Genomic DNA, 24,703 nt, shown 5'->3' with positions numbered 1-24,703 from the left:
ATGTTGGAGCAGCAGTGAGACGGGTGCAGGCCGTACCAGTGGTGCTCGATTCCCTCTGCTCTGCACACCGGACTGTATTTTCTGCTCCAACATGCCCACGCTGACTCAGGGAGAAAGTGTTGATTATTTCAACCAGGGGGGAAAACAGTTGAATATCCACAGCAGAGAACCAGAATTGAGAAGCACTGGCCAAAAACCAGTAGTGAAAATTATTTATATTAGGTTAGCTGATATAGGAGTAAATTAGTGCAAGATAACTGTGTACACTGTTACTTATCCAGTACACCTTTCTTTAAAGTTATGAATGTGTGTGTGTGTGTGTGTGTGTGCACGTGTTCATTTTTTTTTTATATATTCATGTAAGCTCAAGAAAATACAAAAGAAATGCATAAAATAACATATTTTTGAACATTTTTTTAAGATTAGGCCAAAATCTAGAAACAAGTAAAAAAAAAAAAATTCACTATGTATGTATAGCAGTTATATCATACACTTTCTGTCAAACTGTCAATCAAAGTAGTGTTCTTATTTATGACCCTTTGTGTTCCCCTGACCGACAGTTCTGTAGGTAACCTAATTTATGACCGGGGGTGGAGGGGTAACCCTCTCGACTGTATCAGTGGGTCATTCTGGTACCTGTATGTCTGGGTTGTGTCCTCCCTTTCCTGGGGGTGTGTGTTTTGTGTATTTTGGGGGATCTCCCGCAACAAATGTGTTTATGTTAGTGAGACTGTTGTGAAACGTGTTTCTCCCAGTATATCTTTTTGTGGTATAAGAGAATGTTTGTTCTGTGTTATTGTTTTATTTTGATGCTTAAGGATGGTTTAGGTGAAATACGTCTGTATCAAATGGTTAATATTGAGTATACGTGTGTGTTACTATGTGGGGGATTTCGTTTTGTGTAACTACACTGTAAGAAAAAGCATGATGGTTGAATGTATATCATAATATATATATATATATATATATATATATATATATATATATATATATATATATATATGAGCAGAATGTTTGATTGTGAAATAAATGAAAACAGCTGTTGATTACATTTTTGGGAGAACGGCGTGACTTTGAATAAACATTTACTGAAATAAAACCCCTGAAGCAGATAAACCGTCGATATGGCCAAAGAAATTAAAAAAAAAAAAATGTTTTTACACACCTTCTAAACATAACCCTTTAGGAGGTAAAACGTTTAAAAGTGATGTTTAAATGAATCGTGCGTTTTGTTTCAACTGTAAACAAGTTTTCGGAAAATGGTTCGCTAACGAGGATACTTACACAGAACTGTCGCTAAATACATAAGCGTTTTGTCTATGCTTTGACATCCCATGTCCCGCTGGCTGACAGTCAAGTCGTGTACACTTATGACCTCTGATACACTGTATGTGTGATCTTTCCTGGCAGTTGTCTGTCTGTGTGAGACAGAGACGTGTGATTTCTGGTGTTTTTGCTGACCAGAATGCTTACAAATGTGTTTATGTTAACGAATTAAGGCGAGGGTCGTGCATCTCAGTGCTTAAATAATGGTTAAGACGTTGAAACTCTGCAACTATCTGTTACACGGTCTGCTCTGAGAAATCCTAATACCCCTAATCCTAATAAGATGACCTGTTGAAATGAGAGAGGACCTGACTTCTGCTCCAAGAAAAAAAAACACGATGTTAGTTTGACATTTTCTTCATGAAGATATTGTAAAGACGTTGTTGTTTAACCCAGAGCAGGGCGTCAACAACTCCGAGGATCGTCTCTTAAGTCCGAGGGTTCTTTAGGAGGTAGAAAAAACATGTAAAGATGATGCTTTAAAAGAGACGGGTGTTTCGTCCGTAATGGTAAAAAAGAAAAATGGTTGTACTCCAATGTGAAATAAATGGGTAGAGGCACATTGAGTACATTTCTGTTCCACAGTCTATAATGTAGTGTGAAAAATGTACACACCCTCCGTGACTACGTTACTTAAGGTTTAAACATTTTTATTTTGTGATGGCAACGAGACAAAGCTCTTGTACACTTGGTTTCTGGTGATTTTAGAATTAGGCCCCAACTGTCAAATATGTTTTGTGAGTGTCTTTGTCAGGCAAAAGACTGAGTGTCAACCCCCCCCCCCCTCCGCACCCCCACCCACTATTATAACTACTATTTATGTATTTGTTTGTATGTTTATCTTAAATAACAAGCAAATAAATAAACAAATACGTACACTTTGCCAAAAAAAAAGAACCTTGACCCAAAGTGTATGTAAGTTTTTAATTTATTTGTTTATAGGTGTATGTTTATGTCATACCTATTGAATCAATTCCATTCAATACACACATTTATTATATTTAAACATTTTTAATTATCCCACAGTATACGATGAAATAAAAACACACTTCAAACAGTGTTATTATTATTATTATTATGATTATTATTATTATTATTATTATTATTATTATTATTCAGAGGTGGTACAGGGTTATACATATAATAAACGAGCTTTTGACTACACAGTAAAAATAAAAAAAAATATCAAAAATAAGAAAAACAAATCTCTTACATCTTTAATGTTAGTGGTTAGTGAGTTTTCTAAAACTAGATTAGACAACAGAATTTTATTTACAAGAAATGGGGGGGGGGGTTATCGCTGCATAGTTTTCAAGAATTTTCAGTCTTTACTGAAGTGACCTAGTGGGCGTGGTTTATTTAAACCCCGCCTCCAGCTCGCGTCCTTCATTTCAGTCTCGCGGGGCTGATACCCTCTGTGGCACCGGGATAAATCACCCTGCAGGGCGCGCGCTGCACAATGTGTGAGTGTGACGCTTCCTCTCCTGCGCTCGTGCATCCTTCAGCACACACACCCGCTGTTCGTACGTGAGTGTTTATTATTATTATTATTATTATTATTATTATTATTATTATTATTATCACGCTACTGAATAGCCGAATGCAGCATTTAAATGAGCTTTGCATTAAAAAATCTGCCTACTGTTGAGCTGGTCACTTAACAGCAACTCTTAGCATGTTTATTATGACATAATCTACCTAATTATCATTATTATTATTATTTAAAATTTAATTTACCTAATTGAAAAGCTAAATAATAATAATAATAATAATAATAATAATAATAATAATAATAATAATAATAATAACAACAAGCACATGTTTATGACTATGGTAGTTAAAATGATCAGGTTCTCCAAGCTTCTTACATGCTTTAATTACAAACAATTAGACTATGGAAAATGCAGGAAGAATTAAAAATGATAATAATTTGTCCACTGGACTGAAGCTCTGTGAAGTCAGAAAGAAGGAGCTGAAACTACAATGCTAACATTTGTGTTTTTCTTTTAGAGATAAGACTTATATATGTATTCAGGTACGGGGAGACGTGTGTTATCATGTACAATGCCATAAAGGACAATATTTTCTTAGGCTGAAGAGATTATATACTTTATCACAAACGTGTGATTGTGTCAGGAGATGTAGTGTGGTTGTGTAAAGATTGAGAATTAAACTATGTTAAGATATGTAAGAACAAGATTTTAAGGGTTTGGGCTTTATGCTTACTAAAGGTAAAATAATTGTGATTAGTCGTTAATAGTTCATGTGTACCATTATAATCTTTTATGGTTGTTTACAGGGGTGGCACTGGTGATCTAGGCAGAAGCAAAATACTCATCTGCATCCATAGAAAATCTGTGTAGGGCCTGGGTAGAATTTCTACTGGACATAAACGGCACAAAATATCATAGCTAACAATATTAGGCTACATCTTATCATATACTGTAACACTGACCCTTGATTCAGTATCTTTATCTATCTGTAGCAAATAACACACTGAAGAAATCCAATGCTATGCTGCCAAATAGTGGATATCGACAACGTTAAATAATAATAATAATAATAATAATAATAATAATAATAATAATCTGAACAATGTATTCTCATCTGTTTGTTTGTTGTGTTCAGTAAGAACAGGGAATAGTTTGCTTCTGTGGTAGCTAGCTAAACTCACTTGTGCTTGCATGACATTACAATTGTGGACATTCCTCATTGGACAATTGATGAAAAGAGCGTTCATATTTCAAATTTCCCAGAGGTGTAGTGGGCGTTACTTTATTCTTCAGCCAATCATGGTGAGATTTACCAAATCACTCAGTTTCACATAGTATGACATTGGTAACTGGATCGACAACAACAACAACACCAATAATAGTAATAATAATAATAATAATAATAATGTTTTACTAGGGTGCCCATGCTTCATGCTAGGGTATCACTGGCCACCCCTTAGCTAGGTCCGTGTATTAAATGAAAACACAAGCTATCTTAAAAGTTTTAGAGATCAAGGGCGCAATGTAAAATATAGCAGTGCAGTATTGAAAATCTGTATTGTTTATATGAGCGAAAGGAAGATAGACACCAGGACAACCCAAGTAGGGACAAAGCAATTAGAACACAGCAAAACTATTTCAGTTTGAGTTCACTTTTAACAACGCATGATTAATGAGCTGAAACGGTTTGATTAGAATCAAGCCTCAGGATGAGAAACCCAATCTCACCAGGTAGTAGCAGTGCTGAATGGCTGAACATTGGTGTATGAACTGAATGGTGGCTTGTTTTTTTTTTTTTCCCCTCCAGGTGCCTACAATTGTGCAGATGTGAGAGCATCATGGCAGCTTTTAAAGGCGTTTGGACGAAGGCATTCTGGCGTGCGGTCTCTGGTGAATTCTTAGCCACGTTAATCTTTGTACTTATTAGTCTTGGCTCAACCATCAACTGGGCACCGGACAAAGAGAATCCGCCACCTGCTGACCTGGTGCTCATCTCGCTCTGTTTCGGGTTGAGCATCGCTACCATGGTGCAGTGTTTCGCTCATATCAGTGGAGGCCACATAAACCCGGCGGTCACTGCTGCCATGCTAGTCACGAGAAAGCTCAGTCTCGCCAAGGCCTTGTTTTACGTACTTGCACAGTGTTTGGGCGCCATCACCGGGGCAGGAATTCTCTTCCTGGTTACACCAAGTGCTGTTCAAGGCAGTTTAGGTGTTACAACAGTAAGATGTGCTTTATGCTCAGACTTTTTCAACGTGGTTTAGTATTATTTAGACTGAACTTTTTTATATTAGCCACTGTCTGTATGCCTTAAATGATTCTATGACCCAGATCTGGAAATACAAGACAATTCTTACCCTGCGATCACACTAGCAAGCAACAGGCAACCACTGATCAAACATAATTCGAACTGAGAATTCTATGCCAATTCAGTAATAGCCGATAAAGTGACAAATCCAAATAACTGGCTCGATTGAATCCTCAGACCAATCCTATGACATGTGAGGTCCGAAGTTTCTTCAGTTCTCCATGTTAGTTCCTACAAGAGACAAACTACAAGCATGGGCGACTTGTTACTTGATAGTGTGAACGTAGGGTGATGTACACATCATGATTTTGATTTGAGAAACACTGGTTTAAGACTCATAGTGAATGTATGGATTTGGTCAATCAGCTGATCTGAACTGGATTACGTACTATGTACCTGCAAACCTGTTCTCTGTCTTTGATCAGGTGAAATCAAGTATCTCAGTGGGTCACGCCCTGGTTGTGGAGCTCCTGATCACGTTTGAACTTGTCTTCACCGTGTTCGCCACCTGCGACAACAAACGAAATGACCTCAAAGGTTCAGCCAGCCTCGCCATCGGTATTGCCGTAGTCATCGGCCATCTTTTTGCGGTTAGTCAACATACGACTCCAGTGGGAATTTTCGGTGCTGATCCATCTCATCAACCAGTATTGAGTGCTGTAAGGTTTGGTAAAGCAGTGGGGACAAAAACCCCAGCAGCTTCCTTTTTAAAAATTCTAAGAAATTTTGAGATCAGTCCTTCTGCACATCTTGGATCTAAGCCTTCATCACACAACACATAACATATCTTTATTACAGTATCTGGATACAAGATACTTTGTTTGTTATGTTGCCTTTGCGGACAGATCCAAAGGCAAAGGGTTGTCTGCTATTATAAATTAAGTAGATTTAGTAGATTAACTAAAAGTAGATCTGTTACAGTATTAAACTGCTCCAAAATCTTTAAAAACAATTCTCATTCGGAGACCTCTGACGTCTCTCGGTGTTACCTGAACAGTTGGTGCGACCATAGCAACTGACTCCCAAAAGTCAATTCTCTATGGAGTTTCCTCAGAGCCCTGCCCAGATACAGCACTATCAAACACATCACTTTGTTTGTTCTTCCCCTTGGTGTTTCTTGGCTTTTCCTTTGAAATGTTCGAACAAATTAAGATTTAGACTGAGTTTGCCAATTTAGACACTTAAGAGAAAGGTGTTAAGCAGCATTGTCTACCGGGAAATACAGTTAGCCAGCTCATTTGATTCTGTAAATGAGTTTATTTCATTCCACAAGCTCATCAGGGAGTTTATACCAGCAAAGCTGCAGCTTGAGTATGGAAACACTGAAACGAGGTGTCATGAATATGTCTACAATGCAAGAAAAACAATAAAATACATTTTATAATTTTATAATTAGGCTTTTTTTATTCTGTACAGCACTGTATCAGCGCTCCTCGATAAGAGTACGGATTGGAAAGGAGATCTTGTTTCTATAATTTCCCATTAGAATGTAAACAATGAACAGAAATACCAGGGTCTTGCATGTCTGGAATGCTAATGACTTGTACCATGAAGCCACACCCATATCTCAAGTTGTGTCCTGTTGCAGATCCCTTACACCGGAGCCAGCATGAACCCTGCTCGCTCTTTTGGACCTGCAGTCATCATGTTAAGCTGGGAAAGCCACTGGGTAAGAAAAAAAAAACAAAAACAAAACAGCAGCCATCTTGCTTGATCACTACTTGGTACTCTGAGATACAGCATTGCATATATTCTGAAATCATTCATTAACTATACATTTGTAGTAATTTTACAACCACAATTTTGCCACTTGTTATAGCATGCTAAAGTTGAACCCATGTACTACCTCAGAATTTAGCCAGGAGCATTATTATGCCATATGGGAATGCAGAGAAGGTACCACTAAGTGTAATCCAGTAAGGTCACATATCCACGTCCTCCTGCCAGGAACAATTAATTTGATCTCTCGGTGCTCCAGAGCATGGCTACCTTTATATAAGGTTGATAAGCCAATCAAAATGTCGCTACTGATACCAGGTTACTTGAAATGACAAATGAAATGTTGACAGATTCTTGCCAATACTCCTGAAACCAATATGGCTGAGCTTGGGGTGGCTGATGGCTGAGCTTGGGGTGATCAGTTCAATACTTGGAGAATGGCAGCATTACAGCTCATTTTGTTTGAACCCAAGCTCAGCCATCAGTCTAGTTCTGTACAGTTTCACCACATAACTGGGGAAGGATACGTGCCAAATACTGTTCAGTTGTCTATACCATGAATGGAGTAACTAAGCATTAAATCTTGTTTGGAATTTATTGATCATGGGGACATCTTTCTTTTTTTAACCTATACTGGAGGGCTGATATGATACCAGTGGCAATCCATCGATAGCTTAAAATTACAGGTAGTTTTTTTTGTTGTTGTTTTTTTCCATTACACCAGCACAGCTGGTTCAACTCATCAAGGGTGTGGTAAATATCATATGAGATAATTAGCACTGGGACATAGTAGCACACCCTTGCAGCTCTGGGACCATAGCCATAGGCCATGACCTCAGTCCAAGAGCTTAATGTTTGGGTTTTTACATAAAGCAGAGTCAGAACTAGCCAAGCAGAATTTCAAAAAACTTCTCACAAGACCACTGGGAAAGTGAACCGCGAACCGGGTATTCTACATTTCTCTGCCCCTTATTGGTACATACTGATGACTGGTTAAAGGAAGAAAACAATATAAAGTGTCTTAAGATATCAGGGCACCAGATACCACTAGAGCAGCTTCAGTGCACCTTGTTATATACTCTACAAATATAGTCTCTGGAACAGTTCTGGAGCAATGAACACCCTTCTTTACTTTGATGGTGTTCTGATGATGGCTGTGGAGCACTGTTGTTCCAAGGTCTCCATAGGTGTTCATGTGGGTTGAGATCTGGTGACTGCATATGATTTGCAATGATTTACAATCAAAACATTCACTGAGCCTCTGGATGGAGGTGGGATCATCAAGGAAGAGACCACTACCATCAGGACTTTATCATAAGATAAAGGTGATCAGTCAAAAGAACGTTGTATTGATTGCCAGTAACACTTCCCTTTAACAAGACAAGTGGACCCTAACCATTACAGAAAAAAAATTAATGAATGCCTCCCACAGCATAGAAGAGCTACCCCCCCAACCCCCTTAATTTGTTACTTGTCTGTACATATTGGGCTCTAGTGGTTGTAAAGTATTTGTTGTTCTTTGATCCCATTTCCCATCCATGCCCATGGACATGAAGCCCCAACTCCCAGAATCTATGGTGGCTATTGTTAATTCATGTTAGTAGCAATCTAACTTTCTGTCATCTCATTCTGCACAGCCAGTTATGACAACACTGACACACCAAACAACATACTAATTTGTTGATGTAAGAATAGTTTGAAATGCCTAGGAAAAGACTGAGTTTATAGTTTATTTTAAACACTCAGATCATTGATTAAGGAGTAACTTCCAATGACTTGGATAAGACCTACATTTTCTTTTAACAAGCAGGCTTTTTTTTTTTATTATTTTCCCACAAGCCATTGGATCCCTTTGATCCCAATCATAGGACAACCTTCCCCATTTTCACCCTGACAGTGGGGCTGTGGATTATCCATTGCTAGCCTCCCTGGCTAATCAGGTGCTAATCCAAGCACTGCTTGTTTCATTCTATTTGGCCAATAACTACAAAGTTAGCTATACATACCTGGACAATACTACCCATCCTAATAATGTAGTGATCTGTTGCTGTGGTCAGAGGCAACCTGAGTGTAAGAAATAGATTACTACAGTATGTGTGCTGCTATAATTAAGAATGGTGTCACATTACCCATATGTTCCCAATGACTCAGCAACATGACTTGGGCCCAGCCTGTTACATAAGACTGTATCAAACACTGTGTGCAGAATGTGCTCAGAAAAAAAAATTGAGGAATGGGAACTAGGGTCAAATCCATGAAGTGCTATGCAACCCAGAATAAGCATGATAAGACTTCTCAATGAGACATTCAGTACGTTTACATGGACAACAATAATCCGATATTAACCCTATTAAGACGATACTCTGATTAAGACCCTAGCATGTAAACAGCAACTTTTAATTACCTTAATCCGATTAAAGTCATACTTGAAGTAAACACAAATCAAATTAAGACATGTAGAGTAATTCCTAAATTAGTCGCATTATCGACGTGCGTTACAGACATGTACACGCCTTAATCACACTATTAACGTCGTGTGGGAGTTCTCACCGCATTTTGCGACAGGACACGTACACACACGGCAGCGCTCAACCGTTTGACGGCAAACGAGAGCACGGCTGCGTCCCAAACCGTATATCAGCTACTACATAGTATGTAAGTACACGGTTTGGGACGCAGCCCACGGCTTCAAGCAGTCGTCTATTTGCACGTACAGCACGACAAATAATTAACCGCAATTGAAGCTTTCGTAAAATTAAACATGAAACACCCAAAACTGTATACGGTCCCATAACAAAGACCAACTGTATGTCGATACGTGAAATTCTGGAGGGAACGTCAGACGGCGTGGCGCGTGCCGTTAATCGATCTATGTTCTATAACACGTAAAACAGGAACATAAATGAAATATTCTAAAAGTGACTCATGTAAACACCTTAATCAGAATAATATACGTCTTATTCAGAATAAGGTCAATAATTAGATTATTGCTGTCCATGTAAAAATAATCATTGACACAGCAGGGTATTAGATGCACTAATTAGAGTTAAACACAGAACAGGTGAAAACAATCAGACAACAAACCAATGACAGGACAGGGGAGGAGACAAGACTAGAACAGAAGCCAAAACAAAGACGAGTAAACAATGGTACCAAACTTTTATGTGTATAGTGGAAATATGAACATGCTGTCTTAGAAACAAGAGCTCCAAAAGTCTTCTGGATAGTTAAGGGTTCTTTGTTTCATAAAGGATTTCTACTTGGAACCATCTTTAAATCCCCACTGCTGTAGGGTTCACATATATGCTTTAGGGGTTCCCCTTGAGACTCATGACAAAGAACCCTTTAGTGTTCTAGATTTAACCATTTCTTTTCTAAGAGCATTGATTGTTTCAGGATGAGGGGTGGAGCCATGTGACAGTAGTACAGGGAATCACCTACTGTACCACAGCTTGTTAAAATATGGATAAACATTTAAATTAGTTTTAGAAAATATGTTTCTTAAGGATTCTTTTGTATTGTTAAAAGTTCTTAACTTGCTAAAGAGCTTATGCTGTAGAGTTTCACAAAGAACCTTAGAGTGTTCTGCCAGAAGGACAAACTGAATTATTCTATAGAGCTCTACGTAGATTTAAGCTTTTTGGGGGGATTTAAATTTTGGAGATACATTTTCATAGACCTTTATAATAAAAAGGCTCCTCAGTGGTTCTTTAGGTGAGGTATGGGTTTTTAGCTTCCTAAAGGGGGCATCAGACAAAGAACCTTTTAAGGTTCCTCCAGATGGATAAGCTGAAGACCCAATGGTTTATGTGTTGGTAAGGTTCTTTGGATGGTTAATGGTTCTAGTTCAGTATTGTACACTCTTAGGTAAACTGTTTCTCATGGGTTCTTTGGGTGGATCCTGCTTTTGGTTGGGTAAACAAGTTCTATTTTTGGACAAACTGAAGAACCCATTGAGGTGCTAGATTTAACCCTGTGTACTTTACAAAGCTAGCAAATGTAATGCTTGTTCTACCTTTCTTGTAGGTGTATTGGGTCGGGCCCATTCTAGGTGGCATTCTGGCAGCTGCAATGTACGAGTACCTGTACTGTCCAGACACTGAACTGAAGAAATGCTGCAAAGAGATGTTCATCAAAGATTCATCCGGAAAATACAAAGAGGTGGAGTGTTCCAACAGCCAGCATGCTGGAGAGCCAGATGATATTACGATCAGCCCCGGTTCTTCTTCAGATATGGAGAAAGGGGAGAAAAAGGAGGCTTTACTGGATGTCCCGGGTGACGGGTTGTCCTCTGTATGACTAGCAGTCATGCTGGTGAAGGAGACCAATGTGTAACATGTCTCCATCATCAGTATGCCAAGGGATTCTGAACTTTATCCAATGCTAATGTGGCTAACAATGAATGAAATCATGCTGGTTGATGATCACTAAAAGCTCGCTGGAACCACTTTATCTAAATATATTGTATATGCTAAATTTATCTTCATTATTAACACAGCATTTTTGGCTTTTGGCTTGTCCCCAGGAGAACACGTCCTTCCAGCACATCCAGCAAAGTGTATTTGAGCTGACATGTGTCCTACTTGTGTTCAGTTCAACACAAGAACTCTGCAAGTTTCTTCTAGGGGCGTAACACAATGCCACAATTTGTGTCTGTTTAATTCTTCAAATATTTGTGTCTGTATTCCGATTTAAACCCAAAGTGGGCGTTGCCTAAATAGGACAGTTTTTATTTATTTATTTTTTTATTTTATTTTATTGAACCTTACCAATCTGCTCCTCAAAACCCTCAATAAAACTTAAAAATGCCAGGACTGTCAGCATGTCCTGTGAATTCTAACAGTTCCTCACCCTCAGCTACATCACTCATGACTGGTCTCATCTCAAGACCTTTTTTTTTAAAATCCCTCTCACACAGTTATTATTTTTATTTATCTGCCTGCAATATATTCTAACAAATTTGATTCATTCTGTTTCCCAAAATAAAAACAAACTAGCAGCCTAATTTAAACCACCTCAATCCTGACCAGGCAGTCAGGGTTGAACGAATGAACGCTGTATGTTCGTGTTAATGAACGTTATGCTTGCTTGTCCACCATCACAGCCATGTCTGACTGATAATATTCCCCACACTCTTCATCCAATCATCTTCATACTTTAAAAATCCCACTAATCCAGCTCTCACCCCGACCTAATTGGATTAAATTCACAACGTGTATAGAAAGCTGGTTCTGTGCTTATTAAGAAAATTACAGCACACTGCATTAACTGAAATAATAATAATGATAACGTATGGAGTCAGGGACTACGGCAGCTCAGTAGGATCATCATGTTGAAAAGCCTCAGTTTATTGCTGTTAGCATCGAATTTTAGATCTAGACTGTATTTTGCCAAGCAGTCACCTCAAAATATATATTTTTCTTTTTTGTTTTTGCTTCTCAAACAACCGGTTGCAAAAATCTATATAGTCAATGTACCATGCCCCACTTTCACTGACCCAAGCTCTCAACACTTGTGTCAGTGAAAGCTAGCAGTGGAAGCTAGCTGGAATTGTTGGCTAAAATGATGAATGCTAACCTCCATAATCTGTCATAAATAACCAATAGAATGCGCAGTATGGGAACTCGCAAGATTGACTGATTTCTAATAAGTATTGAATGAATTATTAGCACTGAATGACTTGGCAGCTAATACTGTATGTTGATTCTTTTATCACTCTGGATTTGTCTCACGTTGCCCTGGAGCAGCATTAGCTTTCAATTTTTGTTCTCAATGTAATATTAACTTAAATTTAAACAACAAATTATGTGATTATTTGAAAGTATATAGATTAGAATATATTTCAGATACAGTGCCCTCTACTAATATTGGCACCGTTGGTAAATATGAGCAAAGATGGCTGTGAAAAATTGTCTTTATTGTTTAACTTTTTGATCTTTAAATTCACAAAAATACTCTGCTCTGTTGAATATCAAACAATTGCAAGCAAAGCACAGGTTTATCAAAAAATATCTTTGTTGAATATAGGTGTGCAACAATTATTTGCACCCCTACGAATTCATATGAAAAAAAAATATATTTGGAGGATATTCCCATTGATATTTTATATTTTTTTAGTACAGCTGGGTGACTAGGAACAGGAAATTGTTCAACCATGACTTCCTGTTTCACAGGGGTATAAATATGAGGTAACACACAAGCCAAATTCCCTTAGTCATTCATAACAATGGGGAAGACCAAGGAATATAGCTGTGATGTGCGGCAAAAGGTTGTTGAGCTTCACAAAATGGGGCGTGGCTATAAGAAAATAGCGCAAGCATTGAAGATGCACATTTCCACCATCAGGGCAATAATTAAGAAGTTCCAGTCCACTGGAAATGTTATGAATCAACCTGGAATTGGACGTGTGTCTATATCGTCTCAACACACAGTGAAGAGGACGGTTCGAGTGAATAAAAAATCTCCAAGGATCACAGCTGGAGAATCGCAGAAGTTAGTTGCGTCTTGGGGTCAGAAAGTCTCCAAAACTACAATCTGAAGTCACCTACATCACCACAAGTTGTTTGGAAGGGTTTCAAGAATAAAGCCTCTACTCTCATCCAAAAACAAACTCGAGCGTCTTCAGTTTGCCAGACTCTTCTGGAACTTTAGACCCCTTGCCATGTATTCTCCAACCTCATCAGGCATTATAGGAGAAGACTCAGAGCTGTTATCTTGGCAAAGGGACGTAGCACAAAGTATTGACTAAAAGGATGCCAATAATTGTTGCACATCTATTTTTAAAAAAATATATATTTTGTGATAAACCTGTGTTGTGTTTGCAATTGTTTGATGTCCATGAGAGCAGAGTATTTTTGTGATTTTTTTTAAAACAAAAGATCAAAAGCTTAAACAATAAAGACAAATTCTCACAGCCTTCTTTGCTCATATTTGCCAAGGGTGCCAATATTACTGGAGGACACGCTACATAAAAACACCTTCAATACAGGAAATGTAGACAGAGTGGATGAACAAAATGGGACAATATATAATTTCTCTTTTGTCATAACTCATAGACACATTTATTCATGTATTAATTCCATAATTTCTTTGTCGTATGACTGCAATATGAATGTTATGAGTACCAAAGTCCCCTGGAAATGTTTTTCTTTTTTCTTTTTTCTTTTTTTTTTTTGCATCTACATTACTCCTTTAAATGCTTTGTTGTTGAGAAATGATTTAAGATCAGCCATCATAGCCATGGTAGATTTCATTATGTTTAAGGTTTATGGACTGCAGGACCAAATACAGATAAGCGGTTAGTATACAGTGTTAAAACCTGCTTCTGTGGAATATAATGTTGCACAGACTATTACACACTTCCGTCTCACAGCTCTATAAGCTATCGAACTGCATTTCTATGATAATCAGAGGTTTATTATCATCATTGTATAATTTTGGCTTAAATTTGTCTCAAACTGAATTAAAATGTCTTATGATTATATCAAGAGAAGATGTCGTTTCTTTACAGAACAGTGGCAAACCCCAAGAAAATGTTTTTTTTTTGGGGGGGGGGTGGATCTGGCAAAAGGAATTAACATTGTCTCAATGTCCTCTGATCTTCACCCCCTCTGAGCATTGAGAAAATGAGAAATGAGATGGAAGAAATGAGATAAAGAAGTGAGTTGGGAGTTTAATGGAATTGGTATTTTCATGTGCAAAATTTCGGAAGTCCAGATCAGATTGAATCACTATCAGTAATAAAGCTGAAATAATGCTCGGTTTAAGAAAGAAAAACAAGAGAATTCAAACAGCTCTCTCGACTGTGAGTGGATGTCACATTGTGTGCTGGTGAACGTCCCAAAAATAGACGTGTTGTTATTTTTAGTTGCATTGCAGCATTGGGATATTGGCAGTGAGATATGTTGTAAGTCTCCTTGTGGTCCATCAATCTGCTTTGGATTTTGGTTTGTCAGAGAAGTACAAGGCACATCAAATTACAAGGACACATACTATCAGGCAGTAAATACAGTTTAAAAAACGGTAGTATTTGTGGGATCCAGCTCACTGCTTAACTGGTGATGCGGCTAACTTTCTTCCTTAGATTACGACCGAGCTATCTCCACAGGTTTGATCTCCACATTGGAGATTTTTTTTTGCCCATTTTTAGTATCTTTTTGATGTAAATTTGGAGTTTGCTCGAGAGGCCCTTTGTTGTCTTCCAGGTCGTAGCTGCATAGAGTTGACACTGAAGTTAAAAAGACATCATTTGGATTTTAAAGATATCTTTCCCTCCTCCAAGATGGGTTCCATCATGTTGAATGCTGTTCTTGCGTTCCTTATTCCGACTTCTATATCTATTCCACCGCCAGCACTGCTGTCGATTACACTCTGTAGGTAAGTGAACGATTCTACGTTAGGTTAGAGATTCGCATGTTTGCCTCACACCTCCAGGGCTGGGGGTTCGATTCCTGCATCTGCCCTGTGTCCACGGAGTTTGCATGTTTTCCCCGTGCCTCGGGGGTTTCCTCCGGCTACTCCGATTTCCTCCACCAGTCCAAAGACATGCATTGTAGGCTGATTGGACTATCTAAATTGTCTGTAGTGTTTGAATGGGTGTGGTTGGTACACCATCTACGGTGATCCCACCCCTTGTGCCCCGAGTCCTCTGGGATAGGCTCCAGGCTTCCTGCAACCCTGTGTAAGATAAGTGGTACAGAATATGGATGGATGGATGGATGGATGAAGATAGCAGAGATGAGTCAATTAAGTAAATATATACAGTGCATTAGAGCGGTGGTTCACAATCCACCATTATTACTATTTAGTTCTTATACTTATTAGCCTGTTTGGCTGAATTTGAACAAGTTTAGGCCTATGTCAAATTGGACCTAAGGTGCTTTGTCAAGGGACAGTTCAGGAATAAACAGAGCTATGGCTTCAATAAATAGACAAAATATTATTACTACTACTAATATTACTATTACTAAATAATGTTCCTGAAATAAGTCAGTGCTGAGGGGTTTCAAGGAATTCGTTTTACAGGTCAAGGTGTCTCTGGCTACAAAAAAAGTTACCGACACTACAGGAATATGGGAATGTTGCATTATTCTGTCATACCGTGTTTGACACAGGGTAGATGACTTGGCTACACCGTGGCTGGGTTATTCTGGATCTTAAAATGTTGTGTTGATGGAATTGGAAACATTGCCTATGATGAGCAGCACTTTAGACAGTATCCTCTCATGCACAACTCATTCCAGGAAGTCCACGTTGGTCCCAATGACCTGCCCAGGTTTATTCATTTTGCTGGCGTCGCAGTACAGCAGTACAGCTACAGTGTACTGCTGTGGAAAAGATGCCGCTCGCCACGAGGGTTTTCAATTATCCTTGATCAATGAGAAAGAGATTTTCATGAAAAATCACAAACAAAGCTAGAATAAACCACCAGGTGGCGGTGTAGACCACATGCTGCTAACACTGGGTCAATGTGTGGTCGTGTGCATTTTTTGTGTGTGTGTGAGTTTAGCGTTGTCCAACAGAGGACGCTGCAGGGTTTTAAACTAATATCTGCCACCATGAATATCCTTCATTCTTCTATTACATCAGTGTCACAGACCTCCTGCTAAGTCTCTTTCTTTCACATCGTGCCTTTTCTACGTATAAATGACCCACAATGCATAGCAGCCCTCTACCCTCTCAACTCTCAGTCCCTGAAACCTGATTCTTACTCCACCTCAAGTCAATCATCTTTATTAGGCTTGTAAATGAGGATATCAATCTGAGAAGTGTCAATATTCCTCATTGTGGATACAACACCGGGGGTGTGGGGACGGAGTGGGGCTTTAACCTTACGGCACATTTATCAAACAAGGACGAAGCAGACTTCTCGCTGTGCCACACATTTCAGCAGGACCCACTAATCATGCGATCCACCATTAGCACGACTAGGAAAATAAATGAACAGCAGAAGTAAGTTTAAAGGAGTGTATGAGTGCAGTGTTTAAGGTTCTAATAACCAGGAAGGGTGTGGGTTCAGATGAACTCATGAACCAGCCAGAGGTGATGAAAGTACTCAGGTGAGAGTGCAATTACTCATTTAAAACAAATCTTCTGGTAAAAGCTAAAGAATTCAGCTTCAAATTAAAGCAGGAAAGTGTAAACATTCCGACGTGAAGGACGAACGTAAAAGAACATGCATGAAAAATTCCCAAAAAGGAAAAGATTCCCAGAGGAACCAAGGAACTGCTCTAACTGCTTAGAACTGCTTCATTCCGCATCGCTCAAATGTTAGCTAGTATGCTAATAACACTGATCATGCTGTACAGTCTAGCTGAATACTAATTGCTAGTTGTTTGTTAGCGTTTCAGATTTAAATGCTAAAGCGTCACTGTACGACTTTACACATATATGATCGTAGAGATATGTAGCGATGTTTGCAAATTTACTGAGGAGGATGTTGAGTTTTTCCTTTTGAATTGTAAGAAGCAAATGTGGATATTTAAAAACAAGACGTAAGGACAGTAACATAGTAATTGTAATCCTGACTGCTGTCCTTAACCTTTTAACGTTACCGTCTTAAACACGGTCGAATCTAAAGGTCGTAATGGTTCTTCAGCCTCTTTCCAATTTGAACTAGAACTGTTTGTCTTTCAGAAAGCTTTGCGAGTAGATCTGTTATTAGAAGCGAAGAACTTGTATTTTTTAAAGCGCATGCCAAATCCAACCACGCATCCAAATTTAATAAAGATGGCTGGAAATGATATAAATGTTGAAATGTATATTGAGGACCAGGTTTCTGCTCATTCTTTGCAGAAACTTTTTTTTTTTTCACTGTAATGTTTTGTTCGCCGTGTGTGTATTTGAGTCTGCAAGGCGTGTAGGACGTCTGACAAGCGCACACTCAAAGAGAATTCAGAATGATCACAGACCTGACTTCAAACATGCCACCGCTGTTCCAGTGACAATCAAAGAAAGTAGCAAGAGCAAAAGCATGCCACCGAGTGAGTCAAACAGAACACACTGTTGGAGGGGAAAAAAAAAAGAACTCGTTCCACATCAAATTTTATTCAGTTTCAAACAGTTCCAAATTGAAAATTTTATTCAGTTTGAAGTTTAAAGGTTCTTCGCAGAGCCCTACAACGGAGTGTTTCCCCTTCAGGAAAGATTTCAAGTAGAACCTCTTTAGAAACTGACAACTAAGCAAAGAACAGAATAGAACTGAATAATCGTTTATTAGAGCAGAATGGAAGAGAGTAGAATAGAGCACAACAGAACAGAGTAGAGTAGAATTTAAAATTCTTCATTAGAGTATAATAGAATAGAACCGAACAGAATAGAATAGGATCATTGTTTAAAATACAATAGAATGGAACACAGTACAATAGAAGAGAATGATGTTACGTAGAATAGAAGGAAGTAGAATTGAAAACCAATAGAATATTACTTCATCAGAATGGAATGGAGATAGAATATAACAGAGTAGACTGGAATAGAAGAGAAGAGAATAATGCTTGAATAGAATGGAATACAAAACCCAATAAAACAATTCTACATTAGAATAGAGGGGAATAGAATGATACTTCGTTTGAATATAATAGAGTATAATAGAATAATGCTTCATGCTTCATTGCATTTAAAGGAATAGAGCAGAATAGAATAGAATAGCGTGAGACAATTCTTCATTAGAAGAAGTAGAAATGGAATCAGGTATGATAGAATGAATTCCAGTAGAAAAGAATAGAATAGAATAGAATAGAATAGAATAGTGTGAGACAATTCTTCATTAGAAGTAGAAATGGAATCGGGTATAATAGAATGAACTCCAATAGAATAGAATAGAATAGAATAGAATAGAATAGAATAGAATAGCGTGAGACAATTCTTCATTAGAAGAAGTAGAAACGGAATCAGGTATGATAGAATGAATTCTATTAGAAAAGAGTAGAATAGAATAGAATAGAATAGAATAGCGTGAGACAATTCTTCATTAGAAGAAGTAGAAATGAAATCAGGTATGATAGAATGAACTCCAGTAGAAAAGAATAGAATAGAATAGAATAGAATAGAATAGAATAGTGTGAGACAATTCTTCATTAGAAGAAGTAGAAATGGAATCAGGTATGATAGAATGAACTCCAGTAGAAAAGAATAGAATAGAGTAGAATAGAATAGAATACAATAGAATACAATAGAAAAAAAATTATTGTAATAGAATGGAATAGATTTAATAATGCTGCATTAATATACCCCCAAATAATCCTTCATTAGAATAGAACCGAACTGTATAGAATCCAACAATGCTTCATTAGAATGGAATCGAATCAAATCGAATAGAATAGAACTTCTATGGAATGGAATAGAGTAGAATACAGTAGAACATTGCTTCATTAGAATACAATTCAAATAGAAACCACATTTTTTTACTCTAAATATTCTGTAGAAAAATATGACCCGCTTTTCCTCCAGGTGCATTTATTATCCCATCACGAGCGTCTCGATGTTTCATTACTTCACCTTCACGTTCCCAATCTTACGTCATTTGTTTTGTCGCTGCTGCTTGTCATTATTTATACAGTGCCCGAGAAATGAATTGTTCGAGCTCTTCTTTTTAGGCTATAAAGATTTGGCTGTTTGAATTATACGGCCACGGAAAGTCATTTGCACCTGCTCGCTGGGTCTGAAAACAAAAATAGAGCGGTAAAAAATCTTCACGGCTTCATCTTCAGCTTCTGCGTTTCTGAGCCGCACAACAGCACGGAAATGCCACGGTTTTGTTGTATGCGGCGTTCTGAGGAGTCGGTGATGGCTTGAGAAGGAAAACAGCACAGACATAAAAAAAAAAAAAAAACGCAGACCGTAGAAATCATTAGCAATTAATATTTGAGGGAATGGTGGAGAAATAGCGTCGTTAAACACCGGTTTAATAATTCATTCTATAAACAAGAAAGTCTCCGACTTCCTTAATAATTTAGACGTAAGCTAATGTTGATTTATTCAGGAAGGTCGGTGCCACCAGGGCCGCCTCGAGTCCTCACATTTGAATTAAAGTAGGACAGTAGCAGGCGAGGCTGTAATAACATTTGTATAATTTTATTATTGCTCTGGGCTCAGTTCATTTCCTCCTCCAGTAGCAGCGTGAAATTGTTTGATTCTCCAAAGCGCCTTGAGTCGCCCACTCTGGGCTCGCCTCATGCTACAGGAACAGGAAGGAACACGACACTCTCGCACTCTCATATGCACACACACACACACACACACACACAAACACAAACATCGTGCAGGCAGTGCCATGAGACAATCCTGAAAGATTGATACACACAAACAAATATGAGCACTAATGAAAGGTTACACACTCACACACACACACACACATTTATTATTGTGAGACATGGTAGTGTTTCTTCACTTACTCCCTCACTCACTCACTCAGTAATTCCAAGAAATGACAAGTCAATGTGAAGAGAATGACACTGGGATCCTCTCATCCTGCTACGCTGGTAAATATTTGAGTGTATCCTATGAGAACACAGCAACCGGGAAAAAGTTATTGATCAGAGACCAGAACCTGGAAGAGTCCCAGACGTTTTGAACAAATACTGCAAGTAAGGAATAAAACACGTCAGAGCATGCTGTTATAGGAAACGAATCGATGATGCGATGGTGTGATGTGGCCCGATGAAACGTCCTGAAGTGTTTAATCCAGCAGTTTGCATTTAAAGTAACAGCTTTACCTCTGACACTGGGGACTCCTTCCAAAAAAATGATAAATAAACCTCGCTTTGCGGAAAACCTCTTGTGTCTATGTGGAGCATCTGCCATCCGAGACCCTGTGTAAATTGTTACTATAGAAACGATAATGCATAGTGCTGTGAAAAGGTATTTCTTCTGTTGTTGTGTATATCTCATATTCAAATGTTTCAGAAATTAAAGCAAAAGATCAAACAAAGGCCGTTTTTAAATGATAATGTTATTTATTGAAGAAAAAAAGTTATCCAATACCAACTGGGCCGGTGTGAAAATGTATTTGCCCCCCGTAGTTACTAATTCCCCAAATCTATGAAACTGCTTTCATAATGGGGTTCAGCTGGACTAGACACAACCAGACCTGATTACTGCAAACCCTGTTCAATCAAATCAACACTTAAATAGAACTTTTTCAGCAGTATAAAGTTGGTTAAAAGTTGTAAATCAGTAACACACTATGCCAAAATTCCAGAAATGATGAGGAAGAAGGTGATTGAAATACATCAGTACGTCTGGGAAGGGTTATAAAGCTATTTCAAAGCCTCAGGGACTCCAAAGGACGACAGTGAAAGCCGTTATCTCCAAATGGAAAAACTCAGCACAGTAGTGAACCTTCAAGAGCACAGCAATGACTCATCCGAGTCTCAAACGAGCCAAGGACAACATCAAAGGACCTACAGATCTATCTTGTATCAGTAAAGATCACGGTTCATGACTCCACTATCAGAAAGACACTGGGGGGAAAATGGCATCCATGGAAGAGTGGTGAGGTGAAAACACTGCTAACCCAGAAGAACATTAAGGATCATCTGAATTTTGCCCAAACACACCTTGATGATCCTCAAACCTTTTTGGGAGAATGTTTTGTGGATTGATGAGTGGAAAGTGGAACTGTTTGGCGTAAACCAAACACAGAATTCCACAAAAAGAACATCAGGTGGCACGACCAGATTTTAAGTTTAAGGGGGCAATTAGTTTTTCACATTGGTGATGAGTGTTATACGTTGTTATACATTGTGTTTTGTTGGAAGATCTAAAACTATTTAGCAGGAGCTCTGCACAAAAACAGAAGAACTCAGATACGTTTTCACAGCACTGTATGAGAACAGGCTCATTAACATAAACCTGTGATATGAATTACAGCCAGAACTACCGTCGGAACTGCTCAACAACCAATCAGAATCAAGCATCCACTAACACTGTGATGTAACAACATTTAACCAAAAACATGTAAGAAACTCAGAAGTGAAAGAATCGAAAGTTATTATCCCTATCAAATATTAAACTATCAAATACTGTGTATTACTTGAATGGGGGAATTCATGCACACTATATATTTACAACGACTAAACTATCAATTGTTTTAGGGAGCACATTGTGGTTCAATATTTCTGAATTAGCGATACAGTCATACCAGATGCACTGTGTCAGTGATTTCCGGACCTAGAACACAGCTATCTGCTGACGTGAACAGAAAACTTATTTATTAGTCCCTGAGTTTGTTGCTGGTTGGAGAAGCGTGTATTTTTTTTTTCATACTCAGGAACTGAATCCATCAGCAAACAAGTTTAGGCGTTATTAGCATGTGTATGGTGCACCTGAGTCCACCCAGGGCTCTGTGGCAGGATGAGGGTGGAGACTGTGTGATTGGCCTCCTCCTGAGACGTACCACCACCTACTGCTTTCTCCAAATCTGACTTCCGCTTCCCCCCGCCCCGCTCCTTCTACCCAGGAGCCCCGAGACATATGGCAAGAGAAACAATGCAGATTAACACGACTGAAGTGTGATGAAAGGCATTTGTTTTGCTTAACCATTGCTCTGTTGCCAGAAAATACCCGACGCTGAGGTCAGAGTCAATGACTAACATCCGATTCAATATTTAATCGCATTTTCTTTAGCGGAAGACGTAGCTTAGCAAGTGAACAACTGTAGTGCCAGTCGATTTTTGGTTAGTTTGGTCATTTCGGTTCAATTGTGGTTCTCTAAAACATGAAGCAGAACTTGAGAAGCTCTCGGTTATGGTCTGTGTGATATTTGATTGCTCCCCGACCCCCGGAGAAGCTAATAAGTGGCCACAGGAGGCAACCAGAAGAGAAGCTCCCCATTTGGGAATGGCCTCGTTGTGTTATTAGGAAAACGTTTGTTATCACCACCCTCTAGGGGAAACCACATAATAGGATTACATTTTATTAGAGCCTCTGAGCTTCTCATAGCTTCCCCTAAATTCTCCCTCTTCGTTTTTGATTGTAGTGTCACCACGTCTTGCGCTGGCGGGGGTTGAGGGCATATTGGAAAGTAATGGCATTTGAATATCCCTACTTCAGTTCACTGTGCGTATGAGGGACGGCATCGATGCTAAACACTGAGATTTAGATGACAGTTAGATGCATAGATAGCATTTTTTTTTCAGGTTTCGTACAAGTACGTTTTCGGTATGCATCAATACTGGTAGTGTTGCTGAACTTACTTTCGTGTTTGTCGACTACGCCATGAAGCTTTTTCTTTTTTAGCTACAAAAGTTACCTTTCATCAAGTAAGAGCAGGTTTTGTTTCTCTTCTGAAAAGTGTTCCTGTACGTACTGTAAGTAAAGGACGTTTCATTGTTTTCACTGTGTCAGCATTCCTCGCTCTCAATGACCAACAGCGGCTGATCATCAAGACTTTTATTTTCACTCACCTAGTGTTGTCTGAAGACGTTTTTTTTTCTCACCTAGCCCCAGTGTGCTGCAGCATTGTGCTGTGTGCCGCTAGCAATGAAGTCCTAGTTCTGAATTCTATGTTTTAGAAGTTTTATCAGGTTACATTGTAGGAAGATGCTGTAGTTCCTTTTCTTGATATTTTCACAGAGCACATTTTGCAGTCTGCTTAGCTTTGATCGTCCTCATGAATCATGAAATACGTAACAAAACATATATCATTTAGAATTTTTGGACTTCTCCTAGACCGAATTTCCCTATATTTTGCTCAGATCATCTTCAGACAACAAAGAGCAAAAGTAGTTCAGAGATTTTTGATGGACCAAAGCGTTCATGTAGAACGTGTCAACGAATACGATGGCGAGCGTGCCAAAATCAACGTGAGGTTATATCTCTGCAATGCTTGGGCGTATTGACACCAATCTTTCTTTGGCTGTGTCTTATCACAACCATGACCTGAGGGTACATAAACAGTTTTGGAACAGCACCGAAACTGGAGAAATATGTCCATATTGTTGTCATTTCATCATCTGGTCATTAGCATGACAACATACAGTACATTAGGCTTATGGCACATAGTATTGGAGCATTTTTTAGTATGTGTACTAAGTATGAGTGAATGAGCAGTACTGGTATTGACACATGCCTAGTTAAAAATGCCATTTGTCTACAAATCTCCTGTATCTGGCGCGCATGGTGGCTTAGTGGTTTGCACGTTCGCCTCACACCCCCAGGGTCGGGGGTTCGATTCCCACCGTGGCCCTGTGTGTGTGGGGTTTGCATGTTCTCCCTGTGCTGCGGGGGGGCTTCCTCTGGGTACTCCAGTTTCCTCCCCCAGTCCAAAGACATGCATGGTAGGCTGATTGGCGTGTCTAAAGTGTCCGTAGTGTATGAATGGGTGTGTGAGTGTGTATTTGTATGTGCCCTGTGATGGATTGGCACCCTGTCCAGGTGTGTACCCCGCCTTGTGCCCGATGCTCCCTGGGATAGTCTCCAGGTTCCCTGTGACTCTGAAGAAAATGATAAGCGGTATAGAAGATGGATAGATGGATGGATGGATGGATCTCCAGCATCTGTAGTGTATGTGTTATTACCCCAGACTTGAATCAGCATGTTTCTCTGTACTGAGAAATGAACACAAAGTTAGGTAACTCATTTATAACAAAATTCTAAGGACAGCTGTTGAATCCATTCAATAAACATCAGTGTTTACAATACTTGACTATGCTTTTCCACCAAATCTCCACTATATGTATATAAAGCAAATTCAAAATGACCACAGGTCAGGAATAATGAAGGGGTAACCTAAATCCAGAATCAAATCCCAGAGATAGTCCATTAATTCCACACAATTACCTCAGCTCTGCCTCTAAAATGAATCCAATCTGAATAGGGCTTTGTTTTGAGAGCAACATGAGAGCATATCTTAACAAAG

The 24,703-nt window shown here is 38.8% G+C and overlaps 1 protein-coding gene across 2 annotated transcripts; it reads left to right on the top strand.

Annotated features, from left to right (window-relative positions):
* Positions 1–2,191: 2,191 nt before the first annotated feature.
* Positions 2,192–14,580, top strand: LOC128610394 (aquaporin-4-like). Of its 2 annotated transcripts, none has more exons than XM_053629682.1 (5): positions 2,192–2,853; positions 4,627–5,041; positions 5,553–5,717; positions 6,716–6,796; positions 10,873–14,580. In XM_053629682.1, the coding sequence occupies exons 1-5, from the start codon at positions 2,786–2,788 to the stop codon at positions 11,143–11,145; spliced, it is 1,002 nt and encodes a 333-aa protein (XP_053485657.1). In that variant the 5' UTR covers positions 2,192–2,785; the 3' UTR covers positions 11,146–14,580. The 2 variants fall into 2 exon arrangements, with proteins under 2 accessions (XP_053485657.1, XP_053485658.1); XM_053629683.1 differs by having other exon boundaries at positions 2,816–2,849.
* Positions 14,581–24,703: the final 10,123 nt, after the last annotated feature.

This window comes from Ictalurus furcatus, chromosome 7 (assembly GCF_023375685.1).
Source record: "Ictalurus furcatus strain D&B chromosome 7, Billie_1.0, whole genome shotgun sequence".
NCBI lineage: Eukaryota > Metazoa > Chordata > Actinopteri > Siluriformes > Ictaluridae > Ictalurus > Ictalurus furcatus.
The sequence above is the reverse complement of the archived record's forward strand: the minus strand, read 5'-3'. Positions and strand labels throughout refer to the sequence as shown.

Coding starts and splice junctions, on each gene's coding strand:
- LOC128610394 (XM_053629682.1), top strand. CDS start 2,786: ATGTGTGAGTGTGACGCTTCCTCTCCTGCGCTCGTGCATCCTTCAGCA. Junction 5,042..5,552: donor GCAGTTTAGGTGTTACAACA/GTAAGATGTGCT, acceptor GTCTTTGATCAG/GTGAAATCAAGTATCTCAGT. Junction 5,718..6,715: donor TCATCGGCCATCTTTTTGCG/GTTAGTCAACAT, acceptor GTCCTGTTGCAG/ATCCCTTACACCGGAGCCAG.